Source organism: Pholcus phalangioides, unplaced genomic scaffold (assembly GCF_987345545.1).
Source record: "Pholcus phalangioides strain wild (caught in Gottingen) unplaced genomic scaffold, Ppha-v1.0 ptg000008l_1, whole genome shotgun sequence".
Lineage (NCBI taxonomy): Eukaryota > Metazoa > Arthropoda > Arachnida > Araneae > Pholcidae > Pholcus > Pholcus phalangioides.
In genome coordinates this window covers 26,464,225-26,477,873 of record NW_028301601.1, presented here as the reverse complement: position 1 = coordinate 26,477,873, position 13,649 = coordinate 26,464,225, and the positions used below count along the sequence as shown (strand labels likewise).

Sequence of the window (13,649 nt, the reverse complement as noted above, 5' to 3'; positions counted from 1 at the left end):
TGTGATTGGAAAAATCCCCCATTTCTCCCTCGTTATGACTCCCTTCCCTTGGGGTTTTTTTTCCAAACTTACGAGATGACCTAAGAATTTTTCATTTAGCTATTGACCTTGCTGAAAAAGAAAACAGCAGCTCTTTCTCCCGTTTTTATCAGAGATTGATGACACCAAAAAATTACCTGTTACGTACCAGTGACGTCGAAAACTCGAACACACACACACCCCTTCGAACGTTCAGACTTTCACTACGTAAGAAAAGAAAATGAAGAAAGAAATGTGAAAAAGAGGTGGTTCCTCTCTCTCGTCAGACTTGCGGATCACGATCCACACGAAAATTTTGCTTGTGAAAGTTGAAAAAAGCATCATTGGTAGAAAGATACCGACTCGACAGGTAGTCAACATCACCAGAAAAGTAGTCCGTAGTTTTGTGGGCTAAAGATAATAAGTAGATCTCTTCCGTGACGGGCACATCAAATATTTTAACTCTATGAAAGAAATGATAATAATCGTACGAAATTTATTCGAAAATAGAATAACTTTACATCGAGAGTCCTGAAGTGATTGAAATCATTGAAGACTCTATGTATTTCAATCACAAAAACCTCTAGTCATAACATTTAATATCCGAGATTAATTAATCTATAACTTTCATGATGAACTTCGTGACTTCAGTATTCGTCGTATGTCTCCTGATTGTCCATCAGACTTTCGCCCAAATTCATGACCATTCGAACAAATCTCTGCAATCGGCAGAAGACGACGAAGAGGTCTTGAGACAATGGGAGAGATTCGAATCACGCATCAAAGAAATATCGAATTATGCCGTCAAGCTATTGCTGCCGAAATTGATGGAAGCTCAGAATAATATGAATATATCCGGGCAGTGCACGAGAGAGGTCATGATGCTCGTCGGTGGATTGAAGAAGATCAAACCTTGGGCTGTAAGACGTAAGTAAAAATCTTTCATTACACTCCAATATCATACCTCGATACCAACAAGGTAGAAATGAGTACAACTTTTTTACATTGCTTGAGGCTCACAAGTATTTCAAGGAAGGACAACTATATTAGCAGATAATAACCCTGCCATTATATGTAATTCAGTGTTAGTGATAATCATATTAACACTATTAACTAGTAAATGAATACTCCAAAATGTCTGTATGCAAATAAAACAATGTTTAGTGGTCTCATACCTTTTAACACGGTGAAAACTATGCTCTAATAGAAAATCATTAAAAGTACTATTTAACCATCGATTTATTCCAATTCTTTTACACATGTTCTCGATTGTATGTGCTATCCTATGCTGGTATAAAGTTTACATATCTTTGATACTTAATGTTTTGGAAATTTCCAAAAAAAGTGCATTAAAAACAGTTTGCGTGGATGATTAAATACCATGGCATCAATATAATTGACTAAAAATTGATTAAAAATAAAGGAAACTGTTCAATTCATGAAATGAAACAAAAGGTTGAGATTTCATTGACTCTATCTTATTTTAAATTAAATTTTCAAATTTAAATTCCAAAAAATTTTCAAATTTAAATTTAATTTTAAATAAGATTGACTTAATGGAATCTCAACATTTTGCTTCATTTCATGAATTGAACAGTTTCCTTTATTTTTAATCAATTTTTAGTCAATTACACTGATGTCATGGTATTTAATCATCCACGTAAACTGTTTTTAATGCATTTTTTTAAAAATTTACAAAACATTAAGTACATAAGATGTGTAAAACTTTATACCAGCACATACAATCAAGAACATGTGTAAAAAATTTTATAAATCGATGGTTAAATAGTATTTTTAACGATATTTCTCTATTAGAGCATAGTTTGTCACCATGTTAAAAGGTATGACACCTCTTAACAGAAGTATCGTAATGAGAGCTACATTATAGTGTATTTTGCTTTCTAAAGAAAGAGTTATAGGAGTCAGTCTTGAACTATCAATATTCAAAATAAAATATATCATAAAATAGGATTAAAAAATAATTAAAGGAAATAAGAATAAATATAGTATATATATATATATATATTTACATATAGAATTTAAATAAATAAGGTGAAACTTCAAACTAGTGCAATACTGTTCACAGATTTATTTATCACTATTTGAAGACTGCTACGTTTTCAAAATTGCTTGAAAACAATACCATTGGTTACATAATTTAAAATGAGAATTGATAAAATAAAATAATAATAAAATAAAATAATATGCAAGTAAAGAAAAAAGAATTTAATAAAAAAGTAATAAAAATAACTTTCAAACTTGTGGCAATAGCTTGAATACTGTTCTCCTACCATTTGAAGACTATATAAGTTACGCTTTTAAATGTATTTGCAGATTTATTTTTGCGTAACACACATTGAAGACAAAATTTGATTTCTGACACTTTTTCGGGGAATAAATTTTGTTCTTTGTGTGATTTTGAGACTCGATTATCTATGCTTTTAACATCATTCGAAGAAAATATCATTTGTAACATGAATTTGAACAAAAAATAAATGAAATGTAAATAAAATAAAAAAATGATAAAATAAAAAATGATAAAATAAAAAATAATAAAATGAAAAAGAATGAAATAAATTTAAAAGAAATAAAATAAAATAACAAACATACAGTAAATAAATAAAAAAAACCGAAATAAATAAAAGTAAAATAATGTAATTTTTAAAAAAGAGCAAAAACTTCAAACTAGTGCAATGGTTCGAAAAGTATTTTATATCATTATTTGAAGACTGAATTACGTTTTTGAAAGTATTTACATATTTATTTTTTTTATCTAATATGGTCTAAAGACTAATATATGTTTGTAATGTTTTTTTTTTTTGCAGACTAAATTCCGTTCTTTACAAAGTTTGAACGCATTATTACGTCAAAACAAAATCTTTTGTAAAATGATTTAAAATGAAAAATAATAAAATTACCATGAAAAATTATATATCCAACACAACAAGAATGAAATTATCATGAAAAATAATATATCTAAAACAAAAAGAATGAAATAGGATAGAAAATAAGATGAATGAATAAAATGTAATAAAATAATAATAATAACAAAATGAAACTAATAATAATGAGTTTAGACTTCAAACTTGTGTCACAGTTTGTAGAATAATTTTTATGTTACTATTTGAAGGCTCAAGTTACTTTATTAAAAGCGTTTGCAGGTTGGGTTTTGCTTCTAACACGGTCTCAAGACTAGAAATTCTATATTTCTGACACTTTTTCGCAGTCTACATTTTGCCCAACATTTGATGACTTAATTTTACGTTTTTAGCGGTCTGTGAAGCACTGGCATCAGAATGATGCCAGTTCTTCACAGACCGTAACATGTATTTGACTTGTAACGTTGTTTGAAATTTCTATTGTCATATTAATATTTTTTGTTGACTAAGTTTTACTTTTAACCTCATTCGAAAAATAAAATTCATTTCAGTTATTGACATTAAAAAAAAACAGATTAACTCTATTTACAGAGTAAATTTTATTTTATAGAAAATACTGCTAGAAACGGTATTATTGAAATACGAAAATATAGATAAATTTCGTTATGAGAGAAACGTTGCTCCTAGAGAAATTTATTTTTTATTTTGGCATTTTTTTACCGACTAGAATTATTTTTACTTATCCTTGAATATTGATATATTTAAAGGTCAAATTACATTTCAAATAATGTTCGAATTAACAAAAATTATTAGTCGACAGTGACAGTTCCAGACTACACGTACTGGTTAACTTCGAATTGTAATTGATTAATTCAGAAAAAAATATATAATTCACATAAAATCATGCATACGGCAACATTTTTAATTTAATAATTTCTTTGATCCCCCAACATAGGATCTAGTAATCAAAATATTTTAGCAACATTTCCGTTGTTTGTAGTTTCAACTGATAGAGTGCCCGCTCATGCTTTAATCATTCGTAATTGACTACAAAACAGTCAAATAGTCGAAACGCTTGAAGCGCCAATAATCAAATTATGTGCTATATCATACATTTGTGATCATCAAATATTTTAAAATAAATGCCTCATTAGTTTTTTCACCTTGACGAGTAACAAAAATGTCAAGGTGAAGTGATCACCATAATCCAGGGATGATGAGATCAGCAGCGTGCTCCATTATTCTGAGATGATCTGGATTTTTTTTCTAAGAAATATTTTAAAATGAAGTTCTTAAAATGGTGTATAGATGGTGTACGCATATTATCATAGTGGGTTTTTTATTATAAGTTCTCTATTTTCCGACAGGTCTGCTTGTACTGTGTGAGGTGACTGTACATTGTTGAGCAGCCGTAAAGTGCCAAACTGCCCACAATTACTATTTTGTTGGTGATTGTGGGTTCGAATCCAGATTCTTTGTATCGCACTTTTCTTTATACAATGAAACCTGGACGAAACGAAACGTCAAGACAAGGAAATAAATATTCCATTTCCCATGAAGGTTGCACACACACACATAAAAGCATTAATCAATCAAGGAACTATTTTTTGATTCCGTGGAAGACATGTTTCCATCTCGTAAAGTGTGTCTCTCCTAGATAGGTTACACTGCACAGCGACACCTCGACTTACGAAGTTCTCTTCTAACGATTGTGATTCCGGAACGAATTATCTTCGTTAGTCGACGTTTCACTGTATTTGCAACGTGTGTGAGTTCGAGTGTCATCTACCTTCCACAAAACACACATGAAAAAAAAGAGAGAAAACTTTTCTTTACGCAGTCATTTTGAGAGAGCAAGTTTTCTCCGACTATTCCCGCAGCCTAGGGATTAAAACAGATGGCATTGGAAGTTATTGTGAATAATTACTGAACAATTTATAGTGAAGTTTATGGTGCAATTTATACGCCGGAAATATATACCAATTTATATACTATAAAATACAATACCGGCAATATCGATAGTTATTTCGATGCGTATAAATTATATAACATGATTTTCCCATGCATCAGAGGCAAATATTTTCGTACAACTGGCCGTGAAACTGAGGGAACCCGTTGAATGTTAATATCAGAGTCATTTGTAAACAGTCACATGTTACAGAAAAGAACATTCGAAGAAAAATGAGCGGAAACTAGTTTGTTTTATTCTTCTTCTTTATAGAAAGATGCTCTTTAGAAAAAAAACGCACCTAATAATAATAATGCAGACGGAAACGGAATAACATGGAAGACGTGAAACATTCTTATCATTTGCAACGATCGCAAGTCTCGGCACATTAAGACCAATAAATATAATTTTCCTTTTTTTTGCGCTTAGAGCGTAGAGTAGTAGAAATTAATAATAGTCTTTATGTAAAATAATTAAAAAAACTATCTCTTACACGTATAGTAGCTGTTTCTGTTGATGTTTGAACTGCCTCCATTTACAGTAAAAGAAGCGGCAACACTGGAGAGCAGCATTTCTCAACCTTTCAAGGCCTAAGTGTCTTAAATAGTTATGTGGAGACTTCAAATCGAAATTAATAGTTGTCTACGAGCATATACAGCATGTATATTTAATTTTGCTTTATATACCTTACCTCAAGCGAAATAGAATATACAAATGGTATTCACGGAAAAATTGAAAAGACAGTTTGCATAAAAGCAAAAATTTCCGAGAAAAACGTAAGTTTCATATGGACCAATTACATAATATGCGCCCGAGTGGCGCCGTGGTAAGATTTTCGTCTTCCACAATGAAGGTTACCGTCAAGGTAACCATCAGAAAAACGTGCTTAACGTACCGATGGCGCCTACATTTCCCACCCAACTCCACTGGTTGGAAATTGTTGTATTGTATGGCGATATATATGACCGGAGTATGTGTGCGGTAAAATTGTACAACATATAAAGTGTCCGAAAGGGATAAAAATTCTGCGATTCATTCTAAAATAGTAGAAAATATTTATGCCTCATTTCTCTTCTACACAAAAAATATCCATCACAAATATATGGACATCTGCTGCCATCTATCAAATAAAAACTAAACTATCGTTCATATTCCTTAAGTAAAACGGAATATGGAAGATCCTTGTTCACACAATGGGAGATTCATATAAGATAATATATTTATTTATATAAAGATCCTTGTCCAAACTATGGATGATCGTGATTCGTATTCTATCTTGAGAAGACAACGCATACCGTCTTGCAGGTCGAAATCACCCTCAAATCTCGACAGGAAAGTTGGTTGGTCTTCACGATCCAATTGGAGCCGTTTAGAGGTTTATTTGCATCCTTTTAGTTAAATATCTATATAGTGCCTAAAATGACCACTAACGTCGTTCTAAGTAGAACTTCATTTTATTACTAAACTGAGAAACTTGAAATATTGATACTTTAGGATTTTAAGCACCTCAAGAAGATGAAAAAGGTCTTGAAATTTCAGCAACCTGAGATAAACCATTTGGTTGTACTTGCATGTTAAAGTAGCGCTGGAAGGTGGCTCTTTTGACTTCGGGTGGGAGGTAGAAGGTCCTGATTCGTTCTCTTCTACCGGCTTTCCAATCATGTCCTCCACACTCTAAAGGAAGGGCCCCTACGCTGGGATCTTCGGTGGGTCTGCGGGCCAGGCTTTTTAAGGGCCCTGCCATAGTAAATTTATAGCGCGTAAAAAAAACAGAAAATGATGGCAGTTGTCCCGGGCCCCAGGACTGGGGAGGGGGCATGCTTCCGATACTTTCCAACATTTGATGATCATTGCGAATGGTGGATAGGCCACAATACTCACCCATGACCAACTTCGGTCAAGCTGGACGCGAATGTGTCCTCGGTTTTCTTCAACCTTTTTATACCTGCGGACCAATGCAAACCGGTACACAGTTTTCGATGAAAAAAAAAAAATCAAATAATTATTTTCGATTAGTACGGCATCCATTGCTGGTATTTAATAAAAAAATTCGTATGAGAAACTGACATGTCAAACAAAAACAGTTATGACATGAATGTCGATCTCCACTTGTTAATATAAGATTCGCTGAGCGAAGGAAAATCCCTATCTCCTCTGTAGCTTAGTGGTCAGAGCACTCGTCCGGCAATCGAGGGACCCGGGTTCGACTCCCCGTAGAGATGAGTTTTTAATTCCTTAAAAAAATTAACATCTCAAATAATAAATATCTTCACAACATCCAGTTTTCAGTATATCTTGTAGAAACAGTTGTAATATACTGCTGACTTACAGCAATCCTCAGAGGAAGTGCATCGTCAATGCAATCCGATCTCCCCGTTAAAAAGTCTCGCCACAGAGAGCAACAGTCCTACAACGCTACAGATGTCCAATCACTCTCAATTTTAAATATAGATTGCGGCACTAATTCACGCACAACACCATGTGCGCACTCAGACTGTTAGGTACACGCACTCACACTTCCGGCGCAACTCAATCGCTAGTAAATTGCCCATGGCTATAGAGCAGAGTTGTGCTCGGTTTGAAAGAAAGAAAGAGAAAGTACATAGATGGATGGAGAGATAGAACCGCTCACACAAACCCTGATTACTGTCGTGTTTCGGTTAATTTGCGAGGAAAACTTTAACAAATCGGACGACAGCCTGAGGCACCATTTTCCTAATTTAAATTTATTTTCTTGATTATACCTCACTCCTATGTTCACTTGCTCACTAACTTGCTGATTTACTGCTTCATTGCTTACTTGCTAACCAAATTGCTCATTTACTACATCTGTGTTTACTTGCTCACTATTTTGCTCATTCAAGTGAGTCACTAAGTGGCCAAATCAGAGAACAGGTAAGCACAGGAGTGAGTAATTGAGAAAAATAATGAGCGAATGAGTATGAGTGAAGGAACAAATTAGTAACGAAGCGACAAAAGGCAAGATAAACTGAGCGTGAGAGTGAGCATATGAGCAAATCAATGAGAAATCGGCCATAAGAAAGATCAATTGAGCATGAAAGCGAGCGAAGAGCAAGTAAGCACAGAAGTAGTGAATGATCAAGTTAGTGAGGAAGTGAGCATAGGAATGAGCGAGTGAACAAATCAGTGAGTAAGGGAACATCACAGTTGTGATTGAGAAAATTAGTGAGCAAGTGAACATAAGAGTTGTGATTGAACGAATAAGTGAACAAGTGAGGGCAAAGTATTGAATGAGCAAGTGAGCACAGAATTAATGAATCAGCAAGTTAGTAAGCAAGTGAACATAGTAATAATTGAATGAGCAAGTGAGCACAGAATTGGTGAATGAGCAAGTGAGCACAGAATTAGTGAATGAGCAAGTGAACATAGTAATGATTGAATGAGCAAATCAGTCAGGTAGTGAGCATAGGAGTGCCAATTGAGAAAATAAGTTAGCAAGTGATCACCAAAGTGGTGATTGAGCAAATAAATGAGCACAAAAGTAGTGATTGAACAAATAAATGAGCACAAAAGTAGTGATTGCGCACATAAGTGGTGAATGTTCAAGTTAGTGAGCATATGAATGAGTGCATGACAAATCAGTGAGCAAAGGAACACGTGTGTGAGCGATTGAGCAAACCAGTTATCAAATTAGTGCTCACTGACCTGCTCATGATCTTCACTTCTTCCATCACTCACTAGGTATAGTCGTTGAATTGCTTGTTGGTAAATTGCGTGGCGCCGACTGGACCGTATTTACCTGACCGACGCTGAACTGATATGTGCGAATAGCCCGCACCGCAACGGGTCGGATGCATCGGCACCTGGACTAAAACGGTGCGTCGACTGCACTGTGATGTGTGTGAAGATACCTTAAATGAGTTGACTTTTTAATAATTCAGCCCGCTTCTAGAATTATGCTGGCCTTTGAAAACTTATGGGAGTAGCGACGTAATCAAAGTGATCGCGGCATTATAACAAGGGCCTAATGTATTGCGATCTCAGTTGTTTCAGTGGGGGGGGGGGGGGGCTGAGATGCTGTAAAAGACATAACACGACAAACGTGCGCAAAACCAGTCAGGAACCAATGATTAGATCTCCATTGCACCTAAAGGAGAGTATTGGATAAATTTCATACCCGTCTTCTAACAGATTAACAAACAATATTAGACACAGAAAATTTATATTTATAATTATTCTAACTACAAAACAACAATTGTACAGAACATTGGTTCATCGTTAATTGTCATTCAAGTATAAAATTATAGTCATTACATCAAATATATTCAATCGTATCAAATGTATGAAAATTCTCGCAAAATAAAAGGGCACGCAAAAAAAAAAAATTCATACACTCAAAAAAACTGAATCATTATTTACAATTAGAACGTATAGATTGCAGATTAACGCAGGCCCGTTTTAAGAGCATCATGGGGGGGGGGGGGCCGGGCAAATTATTTTTCTGAGGCCCTCTATCAGAATAGAAATGCCTGCTTACCACAATTTGCATACTTAATCTCAACCATATCCGATTATCCCGAGCCCTTCCCCTCTGCATTCCAGGCCACCGGGACGTGCCCGGATGCGCACACCCGGGCATGTCTTAACGCATGGGCCCATGCATTAAGACGGCCCGGCAGTACCGTCTTAAAGGCATCATGGCACCCCCCCCCACCCCGGCCAAGTGATTTTTCCGAGGTCCTATCTGTCGAATTCTCGAAAATTTGAACCTGTTCTCATTTTTTGAGACCCCAACCCGTCTTTTCTTGAGGCTACTGAGCCGTGCCCGGGTGGGCCAATGCGTTAAGACGGCACTGGATTAACACCATGTTTTTTGAGCAAAAATTTCTCCACAATGATATCTTGATTGACGAATATGGGTTTGTCTAACGAACATTTTTGTTGATATATGGATGCACACGCTATATATGGATGTAAAGTATTGCTCAAAAGTCTTCTGACAAAAAAGTTGATTGTTCTCAAAACACTTTTGAGCACTACTGTATGTCAAAGTAGGATAAAAAAAAAAGAGTATAAAAATCTGTTGCATTAAAATTTTTGCATTCAAGGGGCGATCACGTAGTTGCAGAAATGTCCCTTCCCCACAAAAGTGCAACTTTGGATTAGGGGCCATTTAAGTATTGCGTAAGCAGATTTTCAGCCATTTTTGACCCCTTCCCCCCCCTTTCTTGTCAGCAAAAGTCAGCAAAACACTGACCTCCCCCCCCCCCAGCGAAATTTCGTCAGCAGCTTAGAATATTTCATATATTCAAAAAGGGGTGGTTGATGACGTAAGCAACCTTCAAACCCTCCCTCCCCCCTTGTGATCAAAAGTCAGCAAATCCGAAACCATTCCCCCCCCCCCTCCTCGATGCTGACGTAATACTTAGAATGACCCCTTACGAGTAACTTGGTTAGAAGTGGTCGTGTATGTTTATACTAATATCTGGCAATACCAGAAAAAAATTTAAAGAAAAAAAATTCAGATTTCGACTTGATGCAATAGCGCTATCTCTTTATATGTGTATTACGTGAGCGATCCTTCTTTTAAGGGGCACACCAGGTTTGAGCAGTGTGGCGTATTTACAGGATGGCTTAGCTAGCTATAGCCCAGGGTGGCAGGTTAAGAGGGGGGTGGCAAATTTGAGGAATGAGTGGCCAAGAAAATTAGTAGAATGGGAGAGGGGTAGAAAATTTGTTGATCCTCAATAAATACGCGTCTGCGTAGACAGCTAGAGGGAGGCTAGTTCAGTGAGTGACCAAAAAAGTCCCCTAGAGACTTTGCAAGCACGTGATTGAGTAAAAGATTTATCTTAGAGTGCAAGCATGTGAATGCCGAAAAGAGTGATCTATATAGTTTGCAAACTTGTGAATGACCAAAATAGTGGACTAGAGTTTTTGCAAGCATGTGATTGACCAAAATAGTGGACTAGAGTTTGTGCAAGCATGTGAATGACTAAAAGAGTGATCTAGAGCGTTTGTGCAAGTTTGTCAATGACCATAAGAATGACTTAGAGAATGTATAAACATGTAAATGATCAAAAGAGTGACCCGGCAAAGAATCATGTCAGTGAGCAATCAAAAGAGGGACTTGGAGCGTGAGCAAGCATGTGATTGAATTACCAGAATCTACACATCGAGGGACCAGGTTAGTGAGTGACCTAGACCGTGTGCAAGCATGTGAATGACAAAAAGCGAGACCTAGAGCGCGTGCAAACTTGTGAGTGACCAAAAGAGTGATCTATAGAGTGTGAAAGCACATGAATAACCAAAGGAATGATCTTGAGAGTGTGCAAGCTTGCGAATGACCAAAACAGTACATTAGAGACAAAAGTGCACTTGCAGGAATGGAGGGAGCACTTGCCTAGCGGTGTTATCGCACAGGGGACGAATTCGAATGAAGAGCAGTCAAGACAATTGGACTAGAACGTGAGAAGGGCGGAGAAATTCGTGTAGCCCACAAACCTCAAGACCATAAATTCGCTTCTTGGTATGGGAAGGAGCACAAAGAATCTCCTCCAGACAACTTTCGCGTTACAAAAATCCAGAAACAATTTTAAATGAATAGAAAAGTATTAAAATAGCAAAAACGGTATTGTGAATTTCAACCGCTCAACGTTTCTATGAAAACATTCGCTAATATTTTCAATTTTCGATTGTCTTGTGGGGGAAGATGGCACGGGCCCCCCTATGCGTTGTACTACAATTTTTGATAGTCTTCGCTTATAACCCTTGGCTTCTTTTTTGTTTTGGCCAAGACATGCCGCCTGATGAAATATTGACACCTCGCCTCACATCTTTCGCAAGAAATCGAAGCTTTTCCTACATCGAAGGATGTAGCGTTATGTATGTAACCAACACTAGCTGTGATGTACTATGTCTGGTGTCGACACATTCGAGTTCGTAGGTGTCCACCATACCATAAGGGGTATTCTTTCATTATAAGGGAATTGCACTCCTATCATTTTGGCTTGCTTGGCATCCTCCTTAGGGATCAAATGGTGTCCCAATCTTAGGGGGGAAAAACCTTCGATATCTTGTAAAAGATGCGATGTGTGGTGGATCTGGTCATCTGATGGGTTACATGGTGTAATATAAAAAGATCTTCAGTTCCCCTCATCAGGCGGCATGAATACGAAGAATATTAGTCAAAAAGAAAGGCATCAAGTGGAATCGTTATAACGAAGAAGTACACTCAATTTTTGAGCGGTCCTGGAAAAACAACTTGTAAAAAGTGTGCGGAACTTGCATCGCACTAATGGTCTTAAATACACAATATTTAACAAAATCGACAAGAAATTGGCGATAGTGTGCCAAAATAGACAAAAAAGGAGCGGCATTTGACATAAATCAAAGCAAAATCGGTAATATTTGACAAATATTGGCGATATTTTACATAAAATCAAAACGAAATTGGCGACATTTGATAAAAATTTCCGATATTTGAGAGAAATTTACAAAAATTGGCAATATTTGAGAGAAATAGACAAAAAAAACTGGCAACATTTGAGAAAAATAGACAAAACTTGAACGACGTTATAAAAAAATTGACGTTATTAGTTAAAATTAATCGACAGTGCTGACAAAATATTGGTGATATTTGTCGAGAATTGCCTTGATGTCCGGTTTTTGGTCGAATTGCTTTACACTCACATTAGTTTTCGCTGCTATATTATATAGCTTCATTGAAATAATAGAGTATATTACTTATTTTGCCATTTCATCTGGTTATTGCTTATCCATTGGTTAGGTTATTCTCCCGGGATATGTAGCATTTTCAACCGCGTTTCTTATATAATGACCATAATATTCTTTTTTTTTCCATATATGTAGAATCTTCACTCTTTATTTCTCCCAACAGTATTCGACGCAAGTGCGAAGATGGTCGACGGACTTCTGACAGGTACGATGTCATCATTCGGTGCTTACGACCAGTGCGTAACGACGTACGTCAAAGACGAGAAATCGCGTCAGAACAAAGGCAAGGTTCTGTTCCAAGGCAAATACTGCGCCATGAATGTTAAACCTCCTCTTCCAAGGAAACCACCCTTCTACAAGCTCGACGAGGTATTGCCTGCATTGAAAAACTTCTCCCAAAAAGGAACGGTAAGCACTATATTGCAAAACGTTTTCTATCAAATGCACATACGGAATGTCTAATAGGAAGAATATAATAACGCTGCTTAAAAAAATGCATGCTCTTAAGGAAATTTTAATGGCTTTAGGTATATTGAGGTAGTTGATTCTGAATCTGGCATAGGATTTGCATAAAATAATGTATTCTCCTGAATTTATTTTTATAAAAGAATATATTCCAGAATTTATTTTTATAAAAGAATATATTCCAGAATTTATTTTTATAAAAGAATATATTCCAGAATTTATTTTTATAAAAGAATATATTCCAGAATTTATTTTTATAAAAGAATATATTCCAGAATTTATTTTTATAAAAGAATATATTCCAGAATTTATTTTTATAAAAGAATATATTCCAGAATTTCTGAAAAAATATATTCTGAAATTTATGAAAATAATTAATTGCAGAATTTATGAAAATTTACGGTTTTATTCAACTCCCCCCCCCCCCCGTTCATTTCAGTAAGACTCCGCCAAACACTAAAGGCAAATGTTATAAATGCGGTTATTGTACATAATATAACCGGTTATTATGCATGCTTACCAAGTTTTTAGTAAATTCGGTAGAGATTTCTCTGAATTTATCACTTTTATCGGTGATTATGCAAAGTACCCAAGCGTGGTTGGTGAATTTAATAAGTATAAAAAGTTTATCACTTTTTTAC

At 35.6% G+C, this 13,649-nt stretch overlaps 1 protein-coding gene across 1 annotated transcript in view; it reads left to right on the top strand.

Moving 5' to 3' along the window:
- The first annotated feature begins 276 nt into the window (after positions 1 to 276).
- The window catches only part of LOC149084109 (nose resistant to fluoxetine protein 6-like), a 38,735-nt gene continuing 25,362 nt past the window's right edge, over positions 277 to 13,649 (top strand). Inside the window, exons 1-2 of the mRNA XM_089234458.1 lie at positions 277 to 945; positions 12,707 to 12,951. Of these exons, the coding sequence (XP_089090584.1) occupies positions 648 to 945; positions 12,707 to 12,951 (543 nt within the window). The 5' untranslated portion in view covers positions 277 to 647. The remainder of the gene's footprint in view (positions 946 to 12,706; positions 12,952 to 13,649) is intronic.